General features: G+C 38.0%; 1 protein-coding gene across 1 annotated transcript in view; it reads left to right on the forward strand.

Moving 5' to 3' along the window:
• The window catches only part of NIBAN3 (niban apoptosis regulator 3), an 828,390-nt gene that overhangs the window by 297,860 nt on the left and 508,095 nt on the right, over positions 1 to 22,435 (forward strand). The window contains exon 3 of the mRNA XM_044084452.1: positions 21,568 to 21,699. Coding sequence (XP_043940387.1) covers positions 21,568 to 21,699 — 132 coding nt within the window. The remainder of the gene's footprint in view (positions 1 to 21,567; positions 21,700 to 22,435) is intronic.

The raw sequence follows: 22,435 nt of genomic DNA on the forward strand, positions 1-22,435 counted from the left end.
GTTCCAGTGCTTTGCAAATCAAATTAGTCTGGCTAATGGGTCTATAGTTTCCTGGGTGACCCTTTATCAAGTATGAGTTTGTTGCTGATGTGCTGGTGGATATCTGTTGAGACTTAAGTCTTGTCACTCCAAGGAAGCTACAGAAGTGATGTTTTAAAGCCTCAGCACAACTCAGTTGAGTGTGGTTGTGATGAACTGTCGGCAATAGTGTTTGATACTGGCAGTCCATTTTACTGAGTGAGAGGGGTGCCTCTAGATTTCATACATATTTGGACCTCTCACATAAAAAATATTTATGTCAAGTAGAATTTCATCCTCTGTAAGCATATGCCAGTTCCTACTCTGTCCATATACCAAAACAGAAGGGATACAGGCTTTCCCACTGTTATTTAAGCTAGCGACTGCATTTCGCCTGTTTTACTGCTACTTTAAGTGATTTCTGCATTTTACACTGTTTATTGCACTTTAAGTTACTAATTGTTGCAAATTGTTTCTGTAGGCTACACACTAAAGTGCGCTAGCCGATTTACAGCATTTATAGCATTTACTGTCTGTTTTTTTCCTTGTCTCTGTAATAAAACAAAAAAAAAATCTCTTGTTTTCCTGCCTTACTGAACTAGAGTAGTCCAGTTTCAGAGTTGCTGATCCCTGGGCTTTGTTTTTAGTTCCTGTTACTGATTCATTGCCTTATTAGGAAGGAAGTTTCTTTGCTTACCAGTGGGAGTGGGAAGCACTGAGCAGCCTTTCTGTCCGATTTGGTGAAGTTTCAGCCAGAAACTAGTAGTCCATTGGTTGTTTTGGGCCAATTCTAGCTCCTTTCAGCCCCTGCTATAAAACACGCTAAACACGCGTTTTCCAGCTTGTACCAACTCAGCACAGATCCTCGTGGTGGCCTGCAGAGTGATCCAAGCAGCAGAGAGCTAAAAGAGTGACTTTCTACCAGATATAAGTATTTTTTGTGGCTTTCCCACTGTTATTTAAGCTAGCAACTGCATTTCACCTGTTTTATTGCTACTTTAAGTGATTTCTGCATTTTACACTGTTTATTGCACTTTAAGTTACTAATTGTTGCAAATTGTTTCTGTAGGCTACACACTAAAGTCGCTAGCCGATTTACAGCAATTACTGTCTGTTTTTCCTTGTCTCTGTAATAAAACAAAAAATCTCTTGTTTTCCGCCTTACTGAACTAGAGTAGTCCAGTTTCAGAGTTGCTGATCCCTGGGCTTTGTTTTTAGTTCCTGTTACTGATCCATTGCCTTATTAGGAAGGAGGGAAGTTTCTTTGCTTACCAGTGGGAGTGGGAAGCACTGAGGCCTTTTGTCTGATTTGGTGAAGTTTCAGCCAGAAACTAGTAGTCCATTGGTCGTTTGGGCCAATTCCTAGCTCCCTTCAGCCCCTGCTATAAAACACGCTAAACGCGCGAAGCTGATTTAGCTGAGTTCACTGTTGCACACAAGAGCAGCGGTTAAACAAGGTTAAACTATTTGGGCCATCTAAATTCCACTCTTCCAATTTTCCCTTAAAACTACCTTCCTCGAGCTGTACTGCTGATCTAACCAGCATATCCTATAACTGAAAAGTTCATCTCTACTTGATTCCCAAGTAGACTATTCTCTATCTGTAAAGCCTAGCACTTACTCCTACAGTACTTGCACCTTGATAAAGCACTCTTATTATAGATAGTACCCCACCAGCCTAAAACCCACTTCCCCGAGTCCTTTGAAAGTCTCTTTATCTACTACTTCTAGTATGTCGAGGATCAGTTGCTAGCGTCCTCTCCAGCTCAACTGGTGAACCTGGGAATATTGAGGCAATGTTACAACTGCCTCATGTACACAGACAATCCTCTCCTTCTCCCACAAAACACAAATACATGCGAGAGATGCAACTATACGGCCAAACTGGAGGCTGAGCTCTCTCAACATAGGACTGGCAAGACCAGACAGGAGGAGAAGGTAACCACACACAATACATACCCAGTCACACATGGTACCATCACAACTTCAAATCATACACATACTCACACAAAGACATACTCGGAGGCTCTGATCAAAATTTACCAAAACAGCAGAGGCCACCAAAGCAGACACCCAAACAACTACCACCTCACGACCCAACACATGCAACACATAGACCACACAGTCAGAGTGTCAAACAGTCACAGCCCTTAAGGCCAAACAAAATGCCAGACACACTTGTCATTGGTGATTCCATAGTCAGGCACACTGGCGTCCCGCTCACCAGACTGAGTAAAGAGAAGGTCACAGTAAGCTGCCTGTCAGGCGCTAGAATCCGCCACATAACGCAAGCACTCAGGTCTCTCAACAGCAGGTACAAGTACGACTCAGTCATTGTCCACGCTGGTGTCAACGACCTGAGACGTACCTCCTTGGACTACATGAAAGGGACATCGAGGAGCTCTCTGATTATGTAGCCCAGGCAGGTATGACCCTGACCTTGAGCAGTATCCTACCTTCACCTAGAATGATGCCACAATACAGTGATAAGATGATCAGCTTTAATAATTGGCTTAAATTCTGGTGTCATTCAAAGGGGATCAATGTCTGTCTGCCTGGGATGACATGCTGGACAAGCCACGCTGCTTCGCAAGGGACGGCTTGCACCTGTCACCCTGGGCTTCGGATATTGGCAAAGGCTCTTGCCACCCCATAGTGCCTTTTTAGGCAAGGCTCAAATTCTAAACCTACCACCCTAGAACACCAAAAGGAAAAAACTAAGGGTAATGCTGCTCAATGCCAGAAGTCTCAATCTCAAGATGCACGCACTCGAGGCCCTTCTCAATATGGAGAACATCGATGTCTGTGCTGTGACAGAAACCTGGTTCAAGGCTCCTGAGAGCACCCCAGCACTAACAGGTTTCACCTCATATCATGCGTTCCGCCCCAAAATCCGGACAACACCAAGAAAGGAGGGTGTCCATATTCATAAAGGACACCCACACCTCAAGGTTGGTGGCAACGCATGATGCATCGGAGACCATCCAGGTGCAATTAACCATAGGCAAGACTGCTCTGCAATTTGTAGCATGTTACAGGCCACCCTCTCAAACTCAGGAACCTCACATGGCCTTCCTGAAAACATTGGAGGGATAAATGTATCTCCAAACACCATCATACTAGGTGACTTTAACTACCCTAATATAGACTGGGAACACTACTCAAGCCCGAACACTCTAACCCAAAGATTCCTGGAGTTCATAAACTCAAATGCCATGGAACAACTAGTCACCATCCCCACAAGAGGAGAAAACATACTTGATCTCATCATCACGAACATGGGATCAAAATGTTCAACACCGAAGTATACCCCTCACTGGTGAGATCAGATCATAAACTAATCTCGCTGGAGGTCCTCATCCGCCCCCACCTGAAACAAAAAGACCACAGTGAAAAACTTCTCAAAAGCCGATTTCACACTTCTAAAAACTAGTGTGGTCTCCTTTAAGGCCCCTGAGCCAGTGGTAAACATTACTCAAACCGCTGAATCACTTACAAATGCCTTCTACCAGCACCTACAGGACTGCATGGATCAGGCAATCCCAAACAAAACTAAGACTCTCTGTACCAAAGGCAAGCGTCCAGTCTGGTGGACCCCAGCCATAAACAAGCTCTACAACAAAAGGAGGAAGCTACTACAAGATAGAGCAAAATCCTTGAAAGGTAAGACACCTTTGATCATTATAAGTAAAAACTAAGAGCTCTCATAAAATCATCCAAGGCAAATTTTGAGAGAAAAATCGCCAAGGACTCTAAAGAGAATCATAAGGCCTTCTTTAGCTATGTTAGAAACCTAGGAGGAAACTCCCAGATATGCTCAGAATTAGTTCAAAATGATGTGAAAATTACTGAACCTACACACATTGCCAACATACTGGCTGACAGGTTCAGTGCAAACTTCTCCCCTCCCCAAAGGAGAGATATCTATTCCAGAGGATTGTAGCCCCCAAACATCTCCAACGCCCAGGTGAGAACTGCCTCACTAAGGCAAAAACACAGCATCCATGGGACGGATGGTGTCCCGGCTGTGTGCTTCATGAACTCAATGAGGAATTAAACCCACAGTTAGGACAGCTGTTTAATCTTAGCCTCACCTCAGGATACGTACCCAAGGAGTGGCGCACGCGACTGTGGTCCCACTTCATAAGGGCGGTGCCTCCACAGACCCTGGAAATTACCGCCCATTAGCTTGACAAGCCTTATCTGCAAAGCCATGGAGAGGATCATAATGGAACTCATAAATAAAGACATAGGGAACTTGCAGACTTTGGATCCAACTCAGTTTGGCTTTGTCAAAGGCAGATCCTGCCTCTTAAACTTGGTTGACTTTTTCGAGACAGTCACCAAGGCCATTGATGAGGGAAAGGCAGTCCATACAGCCTACCTCGACCTGGCAAAGGCCTTGACACAATACCCCACTCAGGTATCATCGAAAAACTCATCAGCTTGAATGTAAACCCATACATCACAAGATGGGTTGCAAACTGGCTAAGTGACAGAACCCACAGGGTCAGAGTTGCTGGAGCCATGTCAGACTCAAAGCCTGTCACAAGTGGTGTCCCACAGGGCTCAGTCCTGGGTCCACTCTTGTTCGGCATCTACTTTTCTGAAGTACAAGCAAACACAGGAGGGTTATGGCTGACAAAGTTTGCAGATGACTGCAAACTGGGCCATAGTCGAAAACACATCTGACACAGATATCCTCCAGAAGGGCCTCACAGAAATGGATAACTGGTGCCAGAGCCATGGCCTGAAGTTAAACGCCAAAAATGCATAGTCATACCCTTTGGGAAAAACAAGGCTACCCCTAGCTACCATATAGGTGGCAATCCACTGAGCACAGAAAAGTCATCAGAGATCTGGGGACCCAGGTTGACAGTAGCCTTCGTTTGACACTCATGTTGCTAAAGTAGTTAGGAAAACCTTCTATATCACCCACCTGATCATGAAGGGATTCACATCTAGATCAAGGGAGGTCATCGTCCCCTGTACTCATCACTTATTAGACCTATGATTGAGTACAATGCCCGTTCGAATGTATCTGACCAGACACCTGCTGCAGCTTGAAAGGCCCCAAAAGTTCCTCACCAAAAGGATAAAGGGTCTCAAAATATGTCTTATGCTGCCCGACTGAAAGAACTCCAGCTCTATTCAGTCTCATACCGCTTGCTCAGAGGTGACCTGTGCCTGACATATAAGGCCATGTCAAACCCAGATTTGATGAATATGCTTCACCTCAAAAAAATCTAGATCCCTCAGAACCACAAGGGCGGGAGACTTAAACCTTGACACGGTTATAAATAGAACGTGCTGGAGGGACAGATTCATCACCCAGAGACTCCCTATGCTGTGGAACAAAATCCCGGTACATGTGAGGCAGAGCACCTCTCTGGTCTTGTTCAAGAGGAATCTTGACCAATGGATGGGAGATTGCAGATATACCCCAGGGATTACTTCAGCGTCACTGCTTGACAGAGGCACAGCAAAATGATAGGCATAGTTTTTATTCAATAGTATCCCGGCACTATAAAGGCTGTCCTTTGTCCCACTTTCACCTGCTAGACCTCCGTTGCGATTACCAGCATAGAGCCACAATTCAGCGAAGTGTATAAGAAATTAATACTTTAATAGTTAACAAACCAAACAAAACAACAACATCGGATTTAGCGCTTTCATCTCCTGGCACGGAGACTTCTTCAGAATCCAATTGTGAAGTAATACCAAACATCTTTTATATGGTTCTTAATTCCCAATAGTAGTTGAATAAATTGATTAATTACTTAATACAATATGTTTTAAAAATTAAAAGGGCAATTTCATTTTTGTTCATGTTGAACCACATCCCATACGTCAAATACATTAACTAATACAGGGTAAAAACGTTTCTGAATAATCATTCTTTTAAAATGTTGAATAAATAAAATGAATGTATACAAATATAATGTTGATATAGGTTATGTACATATTTGTTTGATTATAATAAATATTGTTAAAATTACAAACAAATAGTAATGAATAATGAACAATTGATGTTTCTGTATTGAATAATTATTATAGTTAATAAATATAATGAATATAATAAATACGAATTTAATAAATAATGAATTTTGAATTCTGTACACATAATAAACAGTAAAAGAATACTAAAAATGTTCTAGATATGTTTAAAAATCCTGATATAAAAAAATCCTGATATAAAAAATATATATATCACCAAGATATTCTAAGGAGCTTTTCAAAGAACATGTTTCAAAAAGTCGTCCCGAACCCATTACAAAAAACATCTCAAGAAACATCTCAAAAATCTTTCAAATAGCATAATGGGACTGTTTACATATTAATATTGCAGTATCCCTTGTACTATGTCAATCACCTTCTTAGTAAACATATGAACATTTTGGTATTTATACATAAATAATTATTGAATAATTTATTATAAAAAACATTTTATATTGTAAACATTTATTACATATTTGTAACATTTTATAAACTTTTTTATGATGTTTTTATTTTCGGGTCATTAGCTAATATTTTCAGTGCAGGGGTAATGGATATGTGGTCATTCAGACCATAGTTACCACAGGCATCAAGTCTGAGTTGCCATATCATCTCTCTGTATTCAATTTTGGTTTCCCAATCACCCCCTCGTTCCATATGTTCAACCATCTCTAATACCCAGAATTTATAATCAGCATTTTGACACTCTATTGCATGTCGATATAAGGCATTATTTTCATTATGCCTATTTATGTCTCTTGTGTGTTCATATATTCTATTTCTAAGGTGCCTTTCAGTTTTTCCAATATAATATTTTTTACAAGCTTTGCACACCACCAGGTAAACAACCCCTTTAGAATAACAGGTACTATATTTCTTAGCCCTTAAAGTCAATTGTAAATTAGGTAATGTTATTTCCTTAGTACCTGCAATATATGGGCACTGTGCACATCGCCACACTTAAAAGTCCCATATTTTTTACTCGTCCCTTCTTTCTCTATTTTCTTTTTCTCCAGAGTATTCTTGATGTTCATATTCCTTCTAAAACTAATCTTAAGCTCACTCTTAAATACATCCGTTTTAATTGCCATGTTTTTGAACATGTTCCAAACTTCGTAAATGTTCTTCTTCAGCCACCCAATATCTTTGTAGTACGTAATTGTAAGGTATGGTGTAAAGTTGTTACTAATCATAGATATTAAGTTAAGTAAAGATAAAGAAAGGAAATGTTATAAATCCAATGTATTTAGGAAGGAACATTTTTCAAATACTTACCTTCATTACTGTAGTGACCACCCATACCAACTGAAGAAAAATGTCATTAAGGGACAAATGATTAGGATGGCAAGGATGACATCAGAGGAAGGTGACTTTTTCAAAGAGATGGATTATGTTGAGAAAATGTTTATTGATAGAGGTTATCCCAAGGAAATTATAATACCCATAAAAGAATATGTAACACAGGGGAGGCAAACTAAATATAGACCACTGCTATGTAAGATGGAGAATATTACAACTGACAATGGGACAAATAATAACAATGATGTGAATATTGGTAGTGGTAATGGATTTAATGTGATTAGTAACAACTTTACACCATACCTTACAATTACGTACTACAAAGATATTGGGTGGCTGAAGAAGAACATTTACGAAGTTTGGAACATGTTCAAAAACATGGCAATTAAAACGGATGTATTTAAGAGTGAGCTTAAGATTAGTTTTAGAAGGAATATGAACATCAAGAATACTCTGGAGAAAAAGAAAATAGAGAAAGAAGGGACGAGTAAAAAATATGGGACTTTTAAGTGTGGCCGATGTGCACAGTGCCCATATATTGCAGGTACTAAGGAAATAACATTACCTAATTTACAATTGACTTTAAGGGCTAAGAAATATAGTACCTGTTATTCTAAAGGGGTTGTTTACCTGGTGGTGTGCAAAGCTTGTAAAAAATATTATATTGGAAAAACTGAAAGGCACCTTAGAAATAGAATATATGAACACACAAGAGACATAAATAGGCATAATGAAAATAATGCCTTATATCGACATGCAATAGAGTGTCAAAATGCTGATTATAAATTCTGGGTATTAGAGATGGTTGAACATATGGAACGAGGGGGTGATTGGGAAACCAAAATTGAATACAGAGAGATGATATGGCAACTCAGACTTGATGCCTGTGGTAACTATGGTCTGAATGACCACATATCCATTACCCCTGCACTGAAAATATTAGCTAATGACCCGAAAATAAAAACATCATAAAAAAGTTTATAAAATGTTACAAATATGTAATAAATGTTTACAATATAAAATGTTTTTTATAATAAATTATTCAATAATTATTTATGTATAAATACCAAAATGTTCATATGCTTACTAAGAAGGTGATTGACATAGTACAAGGGATACTGCAATATTAATATGTAAACAGTCCCATTATGCTATTTGAAAGATTTTTGAGATGTTTCTTGAGATGTTTTTTGTAATGGGTTCGGGACGACTTTTTGAAACATGTTCTTTGAAAAGCTCCTTAGAATATCTTGGTGATATATATATTTTTTATATTAGGATTTTTTTACATCAGGATTTTTTATATCACGATTTTTAAACATATCTAGAATATTTTTAGTATTTTTTTAGTATTCTTTTATTGTTTATTATGTGTACAGAATTCAAAATTCATTATTTATTAAATTCGTATTTATTATATTCATTATAATTATTAACTATAATAATTATTCAATACAGAAACATCAATTGTTCATTATTCATTATTATTTGTTTGTAATTTTAACAATATTTATTATAATCAAACAAATATGTACATAACCTATATCAACATTATATTTGTATACATTCATTTTATTTATTCAACATTTTAAAAGAATGATTATTCAGAAACGTTTTTACCCTGTATTAGTTAATGTATTTGACGTATGGGATGTGGTTCAACATGAACAAAAATGAAATTGCCCTTTTAATTTTTAAATACATATTGTATTAAGTAATTAATCAATTTATTCAACTACTATTGGGAATTAAGAACCATATAAAAGATGTTTGGTATTACTTCACAATTGGATTCTGAAGAAGTCTCCGTGCCAGGAGATGAAAGCGCTAAATCCGATGTTGTTGTTTTGTTTGGTTTGTTAACTATTAAAGTATTAATTTCTTATACACTTCGCTGAATTGTGGCTCTATGCTGGTAATCGCAACGGAGGTCTAGCAGGTGAAAGTGGGACAAAGGACAGCCTTTATAGTGCCGGGATACTATTGGTATTGGTGGTTTTGACTTTTTGGTTAATAGTTTTTATTCAAACTAAAGGGGTGGCGAAAGCCACATAACTATGGGCTAGGCTTATAAATGCCCTTGGGCAGATAGCCTAGTATGAACCTATGAACCTATGAACCTATGAACCTATTATATCCAGGTGGGTCTTTGATTTAGTTTAGTCTAAGTACTCAAGAGATACTGCAATTTTTGCTGTTTTATTATAGCATGGCTCAAGTTGCATTCTGTGAGTTGTTTGTAGGTTTCTGAGGATTTGAGGGACATAAGTTGGGGAGCAGGTAGGTTTTTGCAGTTGTTTCTCTAGCTGAGTTGCTGAGGTGTGTCTTGGTTTTATACATGTGCCAAGTTGGTGTTTTTTAACTGCTGCTTGAATATGGAAGTCTAAATTCAAGACATCATCTGTTATGAATCCTAGAAACTTTGCATGTGGTACTAGGTCATTTTTTGTATTATCTAATGAAACAATATTGAAGAGAACTTTGCTTAGTGAGTGTGTTTTGGGAGTGAAAATAGGCAATTTAGCTTTCAGGGGGTTAAGTAGGAGCTAAGCCAGTATTCAATAGAGGTGAAGGTTTCTTGGGTTAATTCTTGCAGTTTTAGTAGATCTGGTGCGGAACAGATAAGTGTAGAGTTGTCTGTGTTGTATCACGTGGAATGTTTAACTGTTGAGTGTAAATCATTAAGTAATATGTTGAAGAGGAGTGGGCCAGGTATGGACCCTTGAGGTACTCATAAAATAACAGGCAGGAAGTTTGGAAATTCATTTCTGACTTTTGACTGCTAGATATCTACCTGTTAGATAGCTGTGAAACTGGAAGAGTGAAAGCAGTGTGAGACTAAGGAAGCAGACCTTATGCAATAATTATAAGTGGGAGACTGTTGTCATATGATTTTTATTGATCACAAAACAAGGAGGAAGCTATATTTCCAGAGTTTCTCATCTTGTTGATGTTGTGTATAAAATAGAGTTGAGCAGTTGTGGTACTGCAGTATGGGTGGAAGCCATGTTGTGTCTGAGAGAAAAAGGTAATGCTATCCAAAAAAACAGCTGTGAGGCAGTTAACCAGTTCTCAGTCACAAAATCAAATCCAAAAAGAAAACTGGAAACACTCTAAGACAACAAATGTTTAATCCAAGTTCAAGTTTGCAAATTACTTTTAAAATCATAAACTCAAAACTATGTTGATTATCTTTCTCTATAATGTGTTTACTAAGAGCATTTGTAAACTACTCTATGTCTAATATCATTGAGATGACAGGCTATACGCTCTTTAAATTTCCAGTTTGTCATACCCACATAAAAAGCATCACAGATTTCACACTTAGCTAAGTATATTAAATTGCTTGTGTTGCAATTCCCATATGCATGTAAAACAAATTCTCTATCTGCCATGGGATGTGTAATGGATTTCTCTGTGAACATATGCTTGCAGTAAACACAATTCCCACATTTAAATGTACCTTGTTTCACATTTCCTACCTTAAAAAATTCCTTGGGTTGCTCCTTATAACATAACATCTGTTTCAAAGTGTTCTTCCTTTTGTACCCGAAAGCTGGTGGATCCCCTACTATTTCCTTTAATGCCGGGACATCCCTTAAAATTGACCAGTGTTGCCTATTAATATTTGTTACTGCATCAGTGTTGTTATAGGTAAGCATACACCTCATTTTATTTCGTTGCGGTCCTGCTCTAACTCTATCCTGACTCACACTACCATAATAGGGCTGACGCCCTCTGCTTAGTCTTTGCTGTTGTATGCTGCTATTAGCAACACGGACTTCAGAATCTGGGTAACCCCTATTTAAAAAGTCAGGGACCACAACATCCAATTGTTCAGACCTCCTATCATGTACAGTATTTAGTCTAACTACTCATTGCATCTGATTTTTTATTATATTTCCAAACATAAATGGAGGATGCATGCTATTACGATGCAAGTAACTATTACACTTAACCTCCTTTCTGTATATGCTGTACCCTGCTCATCCATTAATTTTACATCAAGGAACATAATATGTTCCTTAGACATATCATGTTTGAATCTTTTATAAAAATTAATACACTTTTTAAAAGGATTGGTCAAAGACAACACATATGTCTATTCCCACATGTACATGACAATATTCGCATAGGTATTCACAACTGCTGTTCCCATTGCTAATCCTCTTTCTTGATAATACAGACGAGTGTCAATAATGAAAATATTTGATGTTAAAACCATTTTTAATAGGTCACACAATAGTCTGATCTTCTCAGTATCATAGTCTGAAAACCTCTCCAAAAATATTCTGACACATTCAACACCATGTATGTGAGGTATTGATGTAAACAATGAATCAATGTCCGTTGTCACCATATGGGAACTAATAGGAAGTTGTCCACTTGACCATTCGTACAACTGCTTTAAAAAGGTGTTAGTGTCTTTTAAAATAGTTTCTCTTTCCTCTAATACAGGTCTTAAATGTTTATCTAGAAACTTAGACAGGGGTTCTGTAACCCACCCACAAGCAGACACAATCGGCCTCATGGGTGGGTTAGTCTGATCCTTGTGCAGCTTAGGTATCCCATAAATAACAGGTATTTTAGGATTTTCTACAAACAAATAGTCAAACATTCTATCATCAGGCTTACCACTATCATGGAAAACATTCAATGCTTCCTTTAATTTGAGACATAAGCGATTACTTTCACTCCTTGTAATGTTACTATATTCATCCCCTTGCAACATAAGCTAAATTTTTTCCATATAAAAATCTTTACTCATTACAGCAATGCCTCCCCCTTTATCTGCATTTTGTATTACAAGGTCTGAATTATTTATCAAAGAGTGAATAGCAGCATTCTCTTCCTCAGTTAAATTGTAAAATGTGGGTAATTATTCTTCATATATAAATTATAAACTCCATCCTCCACCCAGTTAAAATCAATACCCCTACACCTAACATTCTTCACTCCTTAGAAAATATTGCTACCTCATTCAGCACACACTTCACACAAACCATACTATCACTAGGTAGACAACAGAACCCCCCTCCCTTACACCCCACACCTTCACCCAGTAATCTCCCCACACTCTTCTAATTTTCTCCCATTCCTACCTCCAACATAAGAAAACTCTTAACTAAACTTAAACCGCCAAAATTAGCAGTAGACAACCTCCCAAGTGAATTCCTGCAAACTGCAGAGGACGACCTAGCCTACCCAATATCCATCTTGATTAACTGATCTCTGTCTGAATGCTATGTCCCTACACTATGGAAAATATCACACATCATTCCCCTTCACAAAGGCAGCCCCTCCACAGAACTAACCAACTACCGCCCCACAGCGATTCTGTCTCCACTCTCCAAAATACTGGAGAGATGCATTCACTCTCAAATCTCAGACTACCGCCTTACTAACAACCTCCTTTCTAATACTAAACATGGTTTCCGACCAAACCATAGCACCACCACTGCCTTACTCTCTTTTACTAACACTATCCTTCACCATAAAAACAATGGCCATCTCTCCTCTGCTACTTTCCTAGACCTATCTAAAGCATTTGACATGGTCCCACACAAACAACTCATCTCTGTACTCAATAACCTATCCTTTTCTCAATCAGTCACCAACTGGTTTCAAAGTTACCTGTCTGACCGCCAGCAATCTGTTGTATGGCAAAATGACATATCTCCCCAACTACCTGTCTCTATTGGTGTTCCCCAAGGATCCATCCTTGGACCCCTACTCTTCTCTATTTTCACCAATAATCTAGCCTCTGCCACCAAACATGGCACACTCATACAATATGCAGATGACTCAACCATCATTTGCTCAGCCCAGTACCTACCCGAACTGCAAAAGGTCACACAGGATGCCTTTTCCCCTGTTGAAACTTGGCTATCCGATGCCCATTTAATACTCAACCCAAACAAAACTACTCATCTTCCAACCCACCAAAAATACTCAAAACAACTCTCACTTTAACATCACAGCAAAAGACAACACCACTATATACCCAACTGAACACACCAAATTGCTTGGAGTTGAAATAGACAACAATCTCAGATTTGACATTCACATATCCATGACCATAAACAAAGTCCACCAAAAACTAGGAGCCTTATACAGAAATAAGCAACTCCTCACCAAAGCAGCTAGGATTTCAGTTGCAAATTCGCACCTTATCTCCACCCTACTTTATGCCTCTCCAATATATACCAACCTAAGGCAATGCGATCTAAATAAACTCGAGACCTGCTACAACAAAATCACCAAATTCACCACCGGGGCATCCTACCACTGTCTCTCACTTACTGAACTAGGCTGGCTAGAACTCCCTCACCTCCTTTAATGATATCAACTCGCACTCACCTACAAACTGGTTAACCATCCTCTAAAGGTCCCATCCCTCCAGTATCTACTCCAACCCTATCTCACCACCAGACCACTATGATCCAGCAACAAAAATCAATTACAGGTTACTAGAGCCAATAACACTGCTGGAGAAGCACTATTCTCCAGCGCTATAGCCAAATTATGGAACACCCCCCCCACAATAACCTCACTACCATCATGCACCCACTTCAAAGCTTTACTTAAAGTGCACCTAAAAACATGCTGGCTATGACCTTGTAACTCTCCCCTCTAACTTCTCCCACTCCATCTACCCTCTACCTCTCTTCCACCCCACAAACTACCTTTGATTACAGCAAGGTCTGATACTTCCATGCCTATCTACTTATTATATGGCAGTAACTTCTTATTGTAACAATTGTTAATATCTACTATGACTTCGTGGATAGAATAGATGCTAGTTATCTACTGAATGTACTATGTTCTTCATCTGTAACTATGTTTGTAATATTTTAATTGCTAGGATTCTTCATCTGTAACTATGTCTGTAATATTTTAATTTGTGCAGCTTTTCTCCCCGGGCCTCCTCTGAAAATGGACCTGCGTCCAGTCGGACATTCCCGGTCAACAAATGTAAATAAATAGATAAATAAATGTATTGTTTTACCATCTTTTCAAAAACTTGCAAGTGGACATTATTAAATGGCACAAAGATGCTACTTTGTCTTAAACCATTAGCTACGTAATAACCAGCATCAGCATTAGGAAAACATGTTTTCAACCATAAATTACGGATAAAATATTTAACCTCGGTCAATGTTTCTGAAATATCTAATACTGCAGATGGTACAAATGACAAGCCTTTGTTAAGCACAGATAGCTCTGCTTGTGTAAGTACATGTGAGGATAAGTTAAATACCATATTTACTTGGTTAATTGGCTCCTCATGAAGGGACACCTGCTGGAATCCTTGCTCATCACTCTGCTCGCTAGACTCTGCATCTTCGTTCTCGGATTCGGCATAGGCAGGGGTTGATTGAGGAGAAGCAAAAAATCCACTGGATCCAAAGCATTTATTAAAGAAGGATGAGCAGGGTACAGTATATACAGAACTATACAGAAAGGAGGTTAAGTGTAATAGTTACTTGCATCGTAATAGCATGCATCCTCCATTTATGTTTGGAAATATAATAAAAAATCAGATGCAATGAGTAGTTAGACTAAATACTGTACATGATAGGATGTCTGAACAATTGGATGTTGTGGTCCCTGACTTTTTAAATAGGGGTTACCCAGAGTCTGAAGTCCGTGTTGCTAATAGCAGCATACAACAGCAAAGACTAAGCAGAGGGCTTCAGCCCTATTTTGCTAGTGTGAGTCAGGACAGAGTTAGAGCAGGACCGCAAGTAAATAAAATGAGGTGTATGCTTACCTATAACAGGAACACTGAAGCAGTAAAAAATATTATTAGGCAACATTGGTTAATTTTAAGGGATGTCCCGGCATTAAAGGAAATAGTAGAGGATCCACCAGCTTTCGGGTACAAAAGGAAGAACACTTTGAAACAGATGTTATGTTATAAGGAGCAACCCAAGGAATTTTTTAAGGTAGGAAATGGAAACAAGGTACATTTAAATGCGGGAATTGTGTTTATTGCAAGCACATGTTCACAGAGAAATCCATTACACATCCCATGACAGGTAGAGGGTTTGTTTTACATGCATATGGGAATTGCAACACAACCAATTTAATATACTTAGCTAAGTGTGAAATCTGTGATGCTTTTTATGTGGGTATGACGAACAGGAAATCTAAAGAGCATATAGCCTGTCATCTCAGTGATATTAGACAGAGTAGTTACAAATGCTCTTAGTAAACACATTATAGAAAAAGGTGATCAACATAATTTTAAGTTTATGATTTTAAGAGTAATTTGAGAACTTGAACTTAGATTAATCATTTGTTGTTTTAGAGTGTTTCCAGTTTTCTTTTTCTTTTTGGAGAAAAAAGGTAATGCTCTCACGTATTATTTTACCAAACTGGAGAAGAGGAGATAGAGGGTTATAGCTTACTACTAAAACTAATTATAATTGCATAATACCGTTTGGTGAAACATTAAAATACTACTAAGAGTGATATTATTCAAAGTATAAATGGCACAGGTGTAATCGTGCATCTGCTCCTCCAGTCATGTCAGGTCAGCACTATTTTATGTAATATTCCTAAAGGGTAAAGCTGTTGCCACCTCTCTATATTTTCCTTTTTCAACTAATTGAAAAACAGCACTACTTACAACAAAAATATCTAATGAACTTGGAGCAAGACTTACAATTTAGGTGTAAAATAACTGTTGGCTGAAGTGGGGAAATGCTACAGTTTGTCAGTTAATTTTTTCCTTGGGATAGCCTTGAAATGTTGGGGGTAACGACAGGTGATTTTTCATGTTGGTTACTCAGCTATATTATAGAATAATAGAAGCAGGGGGGAAAAGAGGACTAGCAGTGAGCTTTAAGAGCCGACATCGCTCTGGGTATGACAAATGATTATGAAACATCTGTGGTATGGCTGTCAGTTGAGTGAAACTTATCTAACTTTAACTTAATGACACACCATTGCATTAAAATGAGCTCTAGCTAAAGGGATATGCTTGCCCCAGTCGTGCAACTTTTCCTCAAAATTTGGCATATGTTTGTCAGATGTGGGCCCTGTGGGCCTTGGTGGATAGCCTAGCCTCATGAAAGGGACCACTGATCTGAAAGGAATGCATGGACATTTTGCATCCATTCTCCAATAGCCTTTCATGCTGCTGTTAGCATTAACCTGTTTTAAAAATGAAGTTGTATTGGGACAGTTTTATTTCTTTTCCTCAGTTTATATTGTTGAGACAGCACCATAATGGTTCATTTTTGGATAAAGATTCTGTGGAAAATGTATTGATCAATGTTTTACATTGGCTGGGCTATGATATACCTATAGCATACATGTTTTAATGAGTTTTGAATGAATTCAAGCATGTTGAATTAGTTTTAAGAGATGCTAGTAATATGTGTCAGTGGTTCAGTGTAGCACACTCGCATTTGATGCTGGCATATCTGAACAGGTTGTGGGTTCTATTCCAATGTCAGGTACTTAGATTAATTTTCCAGTACTAACATCGCAGTGCTGCATAGGAGTGGTGCTCCACTCCTGAGTATGCCGCCATTTGGATAAGATATTAAAATGTGGTCCCATTTGCATGAGGTGGTGATAGTTTATCTTTTACATCCACCTGTGCTATACTCTGTCTTAGTGAAAATAGTAGGGGAATTTTTCTGTTGCCTTGGCCAAGTTTCGCCTAGTCAGTAGGCATAACACTGCAGGTCACCCCCTGTAAATAATATATAAACTGAGTGGAAATAACCCTGTCAACAAAGCATAAATATGTAATTCACTAGCTCATAGCTGAAAACTAGGCTAACTGTCCTAAAGAGCCAGTTTAAGCCTAGCTAATATCCCAAAGTTAAAATCAAACTTTGTACCTTGAGTCTGAGAGGTAAAGGCCTTAACCATTATGCCAGACCTACCCACTCCTATTTATGAACCAGCAGGCAATTGGTCTCTTAAACTGAGGAGTAATTAGCCTCCATGCACCAATGACATTAGAGCTGCTTATTGTAATATTAATATTGTTTTTTGCCACTGTAGCCTGGCTTGCAAATGAATGTTAATACTTCAGCAACAATCTGATTTATATTTAAATGAGGTTAACTTGTGTATTGTATTACAGTAGAGTTTAGTTGCAAACTGAAATGATTCTTCACTTGTTTCCCAAAATATACTCAGTACAGAGATAACCGTTTATTAGACCTGTGTTCAACCAACTCATTTCAACACAGTATGCCTTGCATGTGTGCAGTAATCAGTAATTTTAATTAAGATAGTTATTATTTGTTGTAGCATAAACAGTATATTTTTTCATTAGTTCTGGTGGGCACAGACCTAGTAAGGAGGCTGTTATGAGAGCAGTAAGTATATAATTACAGCATCATGGTTACTTTGCAATTGCTCATGTATCTTAAGCAATGTATATTGTTAATTTGCATACATGAAGTCCTTTTAGATTTGAGTTCCATCTTGATTGCAGATTACCATAGTAAATGATCCCTTGGGGTAAAACACTGGAGCTGGATTCTGTGGCCCACCCTCTTGCCGTTTCTTACTGGTGAAAGAAACTTAAGTTTGATTTTCAGTTGTAAAGTTATATGTTATTTTATGGCATGGAATGGTCTGTGACAGCATCTATTGAACAGTTCTACACTAGCCAATGTGATTGCTGATTTACATGTACTCTGCTCTCCTGTTTGCATTGCTTTCACGGAGTGCGTTAGCCTTTACAAAGGGTAAAATATTTACTATACATCCATCCATCCACAACCCCTTTTTTTCCTTTTTCCACATGGGGTTGGTGTCTCATTTCAACAGTGACAATCATCCAGAGCCAATGTTCCACACTGCTGGGTGGCTAGCCTTCCAAGGTAGTTCTTCCATACCACACACACATACACATGCACACACACTCAGACCGAACTGCCAATTTAAAATGTCCAGTCCATCTTCTGTATGTCTTTGGAATGTTGGAGGAAACTGGAGCATCCGGAAAAAAAACATGTGAACACAGGGAGGACATGCAGACCCCATACAGAGGATATCTCAGCTGAGAATAGAGCCAGAGAACCTCTTGCTGTGAGACAACCACACTACCTGCAGCACTGCTGTCATCTGCAGCACTGCTGTCATCTGCAGCACTACTGTCATCTGCAGCACTGCTGTCATCTGCAGCACTACTGTCATATGTAGCACTGCTGCACTACTGTCATCTGCAGCACTCCTGTCACTTCCATTAAATATTAGTTTGATGTGTTAACATAGGAGATGTCTTATGAATGAGATTAATAGTTTGGCGGCTTACTTATGAGAGTACATCTTTCCCCAGTCCTTTTACCCTTTTTCTGAACAGATGCATAAAAGAATAAATCAATCAAATACATCAAGCTGCATAACAATTACAATAATTACAGTATAATGCATGAGAGAATACTCACTTTCAAATTAAATATTTTAAGACAGCACTGAATTAAGGATACACATGAGAGTAAGAAGTTTAATTATGTCAAATTAGATATAATCTGAAAACATTGGTTAAGAATGGATACAACTTACATGACAATGATTTAATATTTAGAGAAATTATAGCCAGTTTATATGGAAATTATAGTTAACTTAGTATAATACAAACAGGAATTGCAATATGAAGTGAGAGTAAAGAGCAGGGTTATGGCATATTTAGACAGTCAGTGGAGAGAAATTAACTTAAGTAAGGAAGTGAGTGAAGAAAGGAGAGTAAGGAGGTGTGAGGTATGAATAAGTATTTGCTCATATTTAGGGATGCAGTTCATCCTGGGCTAGAGCAAGAATAGACTGATTTTGGCTAGGAAGTCTTTCAGAATGGTTTTAAAAACTGGCGAGGGTATTGACCTGATGGATACAGGTAAGGAGGTCCATGCCGTAACAACATGGTATGAGTACAGAACATGCCCATCAGATCTGATAGGTCTGTGGACAGCTAGGAGTTTTTGGTCATTGGATTATAATAACTGATTGGGGACCCAGTGGTATAGAATGGTATGTGATAAATAAGCAGATGGATGCTGTATAGTTTTACAGGTGGAAAGAAGCTGTGTATGTTAGTTGATTGGGTTGTTCAAATCAATTTAATGTGCTTTTCAGTGCTATACAGTAGTGGGTTCTGAAAGGGGTATTTGCTGCAAATTTAGCCACTTTATTATACTGTTGCTCAGATTTTGCATTTTGTAGTGCCTGGGGGTTAGTAAGGATGGGGGGCACCATAAAGTAGTGAAAGGAAGAGGTAAGTAGTGGCAAGTCTAATTTTAGTTGCATTGGTGAGAGTTTTTGGTGAGTTTTTAAATGCAGTTTTGCATTTACAGATCAAATTTAAGATTATAATCCCTTATCATTCCTAATAAATTGTTATGAGGAGTGACTTGAATTGATATATTATTAAAAGAGAGGATTTTAAATTTTGTTTTGTCATTAGAGAGGGATTTGTGTAAAAAAAAGCAGTTTGTGTTTTTGGAGGGTTTAACATGAGTTGTCAGTTACAAAGCCATGTTTCAGTGGCTGTTGAAGCTTCCTGTATAATTTTGTGGAGATGTGCCAGGTTGTCAGAGGTTCTTATAAGTATGGAGTCATCTGTGTATTGTATTAGGGAGGGCTGCTGTTTGTATGTGTGGAAGGTGTTAGTGAGAATGTTAAAGAGGAAGGGGCCAAGGATAGAGCCCTGTGGTACACCGGTGGTAACTGGGAGGTATGGGGTGAGGGTACTAACTGATACCTATTGGATAAGCAGCTTTTTAACCATAGAAGGATGGACTAATATAGACCAGGTGAGGACATTTGAAGTAGAAGTTTGCTGTGACAAACTAGATCAAAGGCTTTAGACAAGTCTGGCAATAAGGAAGAGACTAGTTTGCTGTTATCTGTAGCTTGATTGACAGTATCTATATAGGTTCAAAGTGCAGTGTTAGTACTATGGAAGGGACAGAAGCTGTGTTGTGGTAAGTTGATGCTCCTGTAGGTATCTTTGGTAGGTCTTTCTTTGGCACCAATGAGGAGGCTTGGAATGAGAGCTAAAACTGTCACAGATCACTAAAGAAATTGAGAATATAATGACCAAAACAGACAAGCTGTGGAAAGATTAGTGAAAACATATTTCCAGCTTCTCTTGGTTAGAGACGCTACAAATAACACAGAACAAATGCTCCTTCAGAAACGAAAAGGGTATTTTTTTAAACTATATATGTACCAGCTGTATCAGTCCTCCTCAGTTCAGGTTACTTTGCCTGATAAAGCAATACAGCCCAACCCTTATCCGCAGCTCACTTCCTCTAAAATAACTCACAGGTGTCTCTTTACATAAATGTGGTCTATTGTACATTGAAGTAACTTATGTCCAGTTGTCTTACTAAAATCTATATCCAAAATCCTGGAAAAAGAAATTTTGTATTTAACAAGTGCATTTCCTGAATATAACTAGCATAGTCTTTCAATCACAAGATAGTTTAAGTCTATGTTATGGTACAAAACAACTGCCCACCTGGAATTGAGTGAATATATTTTTACTCCACTAAATCTCAAAGATATATTTGGTGAATATTTCCCTCTGGTAGTTCTTGTATGTGTAGCAAAGAGTTTAAGCTTTTTATTCATAGTTGGGGATGTTGTATAGAGCAAAATCTTCCCTGAATGATCATGCCCAGTTAATATCAGCTATGTCTCCCATAAACCACTCAATGTTCCATGGATATCAACACAGACTGATGCAATATTTGTAGCTCCTTGAGAGGTAGGTATGAGTTACTGATACATATTGGACGGCCATAACGTTTTTTTTTTTTGCTGAAAATATCTACTACTAGTCCTCAAAGGACATTTCTACAGTTCAGTTTCTGTAGAACTTTATAGTGGTAACTAGCCTTACTTCTGAAAATAGTCAGTCAAACTATGCAATAATAGAAATAATGAAGATTATTTGTATGTGCCTGCCTTGCTTCTCTGTTTTATTGTCCTCACCAAGTCTGCAAAACCAAAGTTTTTTTTTTTTTTTTTTTTTTTTTAAACAATCAATTTAATACCGTTATTCCTTAAACAAATTATTTGTCCACATTTTCAGGTCCTTTCTACTTTGCTGATTTGCCAGTTTAAAAACATTGCTGTTACCTACCCTATATTAGATGCTAACTAGTTTTAACTTTGGATTAATAACTAAACATATATTACCTTGATGTATCTATAGAAATAAGTAGCTTATCTTCTCTAAATGCTAATTGCCTGTATTTTTTTTTTTTTGGTCAGGAGAGTAATTCTGCAGAAGGGACCATAGTGGAAGATAATCTGATGTTGTCTGAAGAAGATCCTCGTAGATGGAAGGAGAGGTACTGTCGTGTGAGGGGAGACTTTACTGTGGAATGGTTTTTCAATAAACAGGTAATTTCGTAGCACACATGCGCACATTTTAACATGAAGGCTATACTCATTCCATCTGTCTGTTAGCAAACTGTCTTGCAATATTGCTGACATTACAATTAACATAGCAGATATTTAATCATTACTTTGGTTCATCTTATGCTTGAACTGGTCAGGGAAATTTAAAATTGGGAACCTTTGGCCATGATTTAAGTGGGTAGATGTTCAGAATAAACTAGAAGGTGTGGGCCAATAATTGCTACACAAATGTTTGATTAGTACATGCAGTAGTAAAGATCAGTATTAGGTGATGGTCTCATTGTACTGTGCTATTTTCATTATCAAATCATGTTGATTGCTATCAAACCACCTGCCATCTTTCTTAACTTACAGAGCATGCTTGGAAATGATCGAACATGCTCTGGTTGTTTGTAGAACTCATCATGCTCTGAGTGCCTTTAGAATACTGGCATAAACAAAGATTCATAATGCCTTAATTTCTACAGTAATTCTTTCAGGTCATCAACTGTTGTATGGAGAATAATGATTTGATCTTTTCTTATTTCACATGAAAAATATTTCACTTCTACTTTGAAGCATCCTTTAATTCACACTGTAAAACGTATTCATCTGAGGTATAAAGAGGCCAGTGAGTACAGTCAGCAGTTTGTCAGATGAGCTGTCTCTATGGTGAAGACCAGCTGACCCCTGACTGCAACCGCAGTAACTCAGATTCACTCTATGACCCTGGTTGTTT

Source organism: Protopterus annectens, chromosome 9.part0 (assembly GCF_019279795.1).
Source record: "Protopterus annectens isolate FY-2018-M chromosome 9.part0, PAN1.0, whole genome shotgun sequence".
Taxonomy (NCBI): Eukaryota; Metazoa; Chordata; order Ceratodontiformes; family Protopteridae; genus Protopterus; species Protopterus annectens.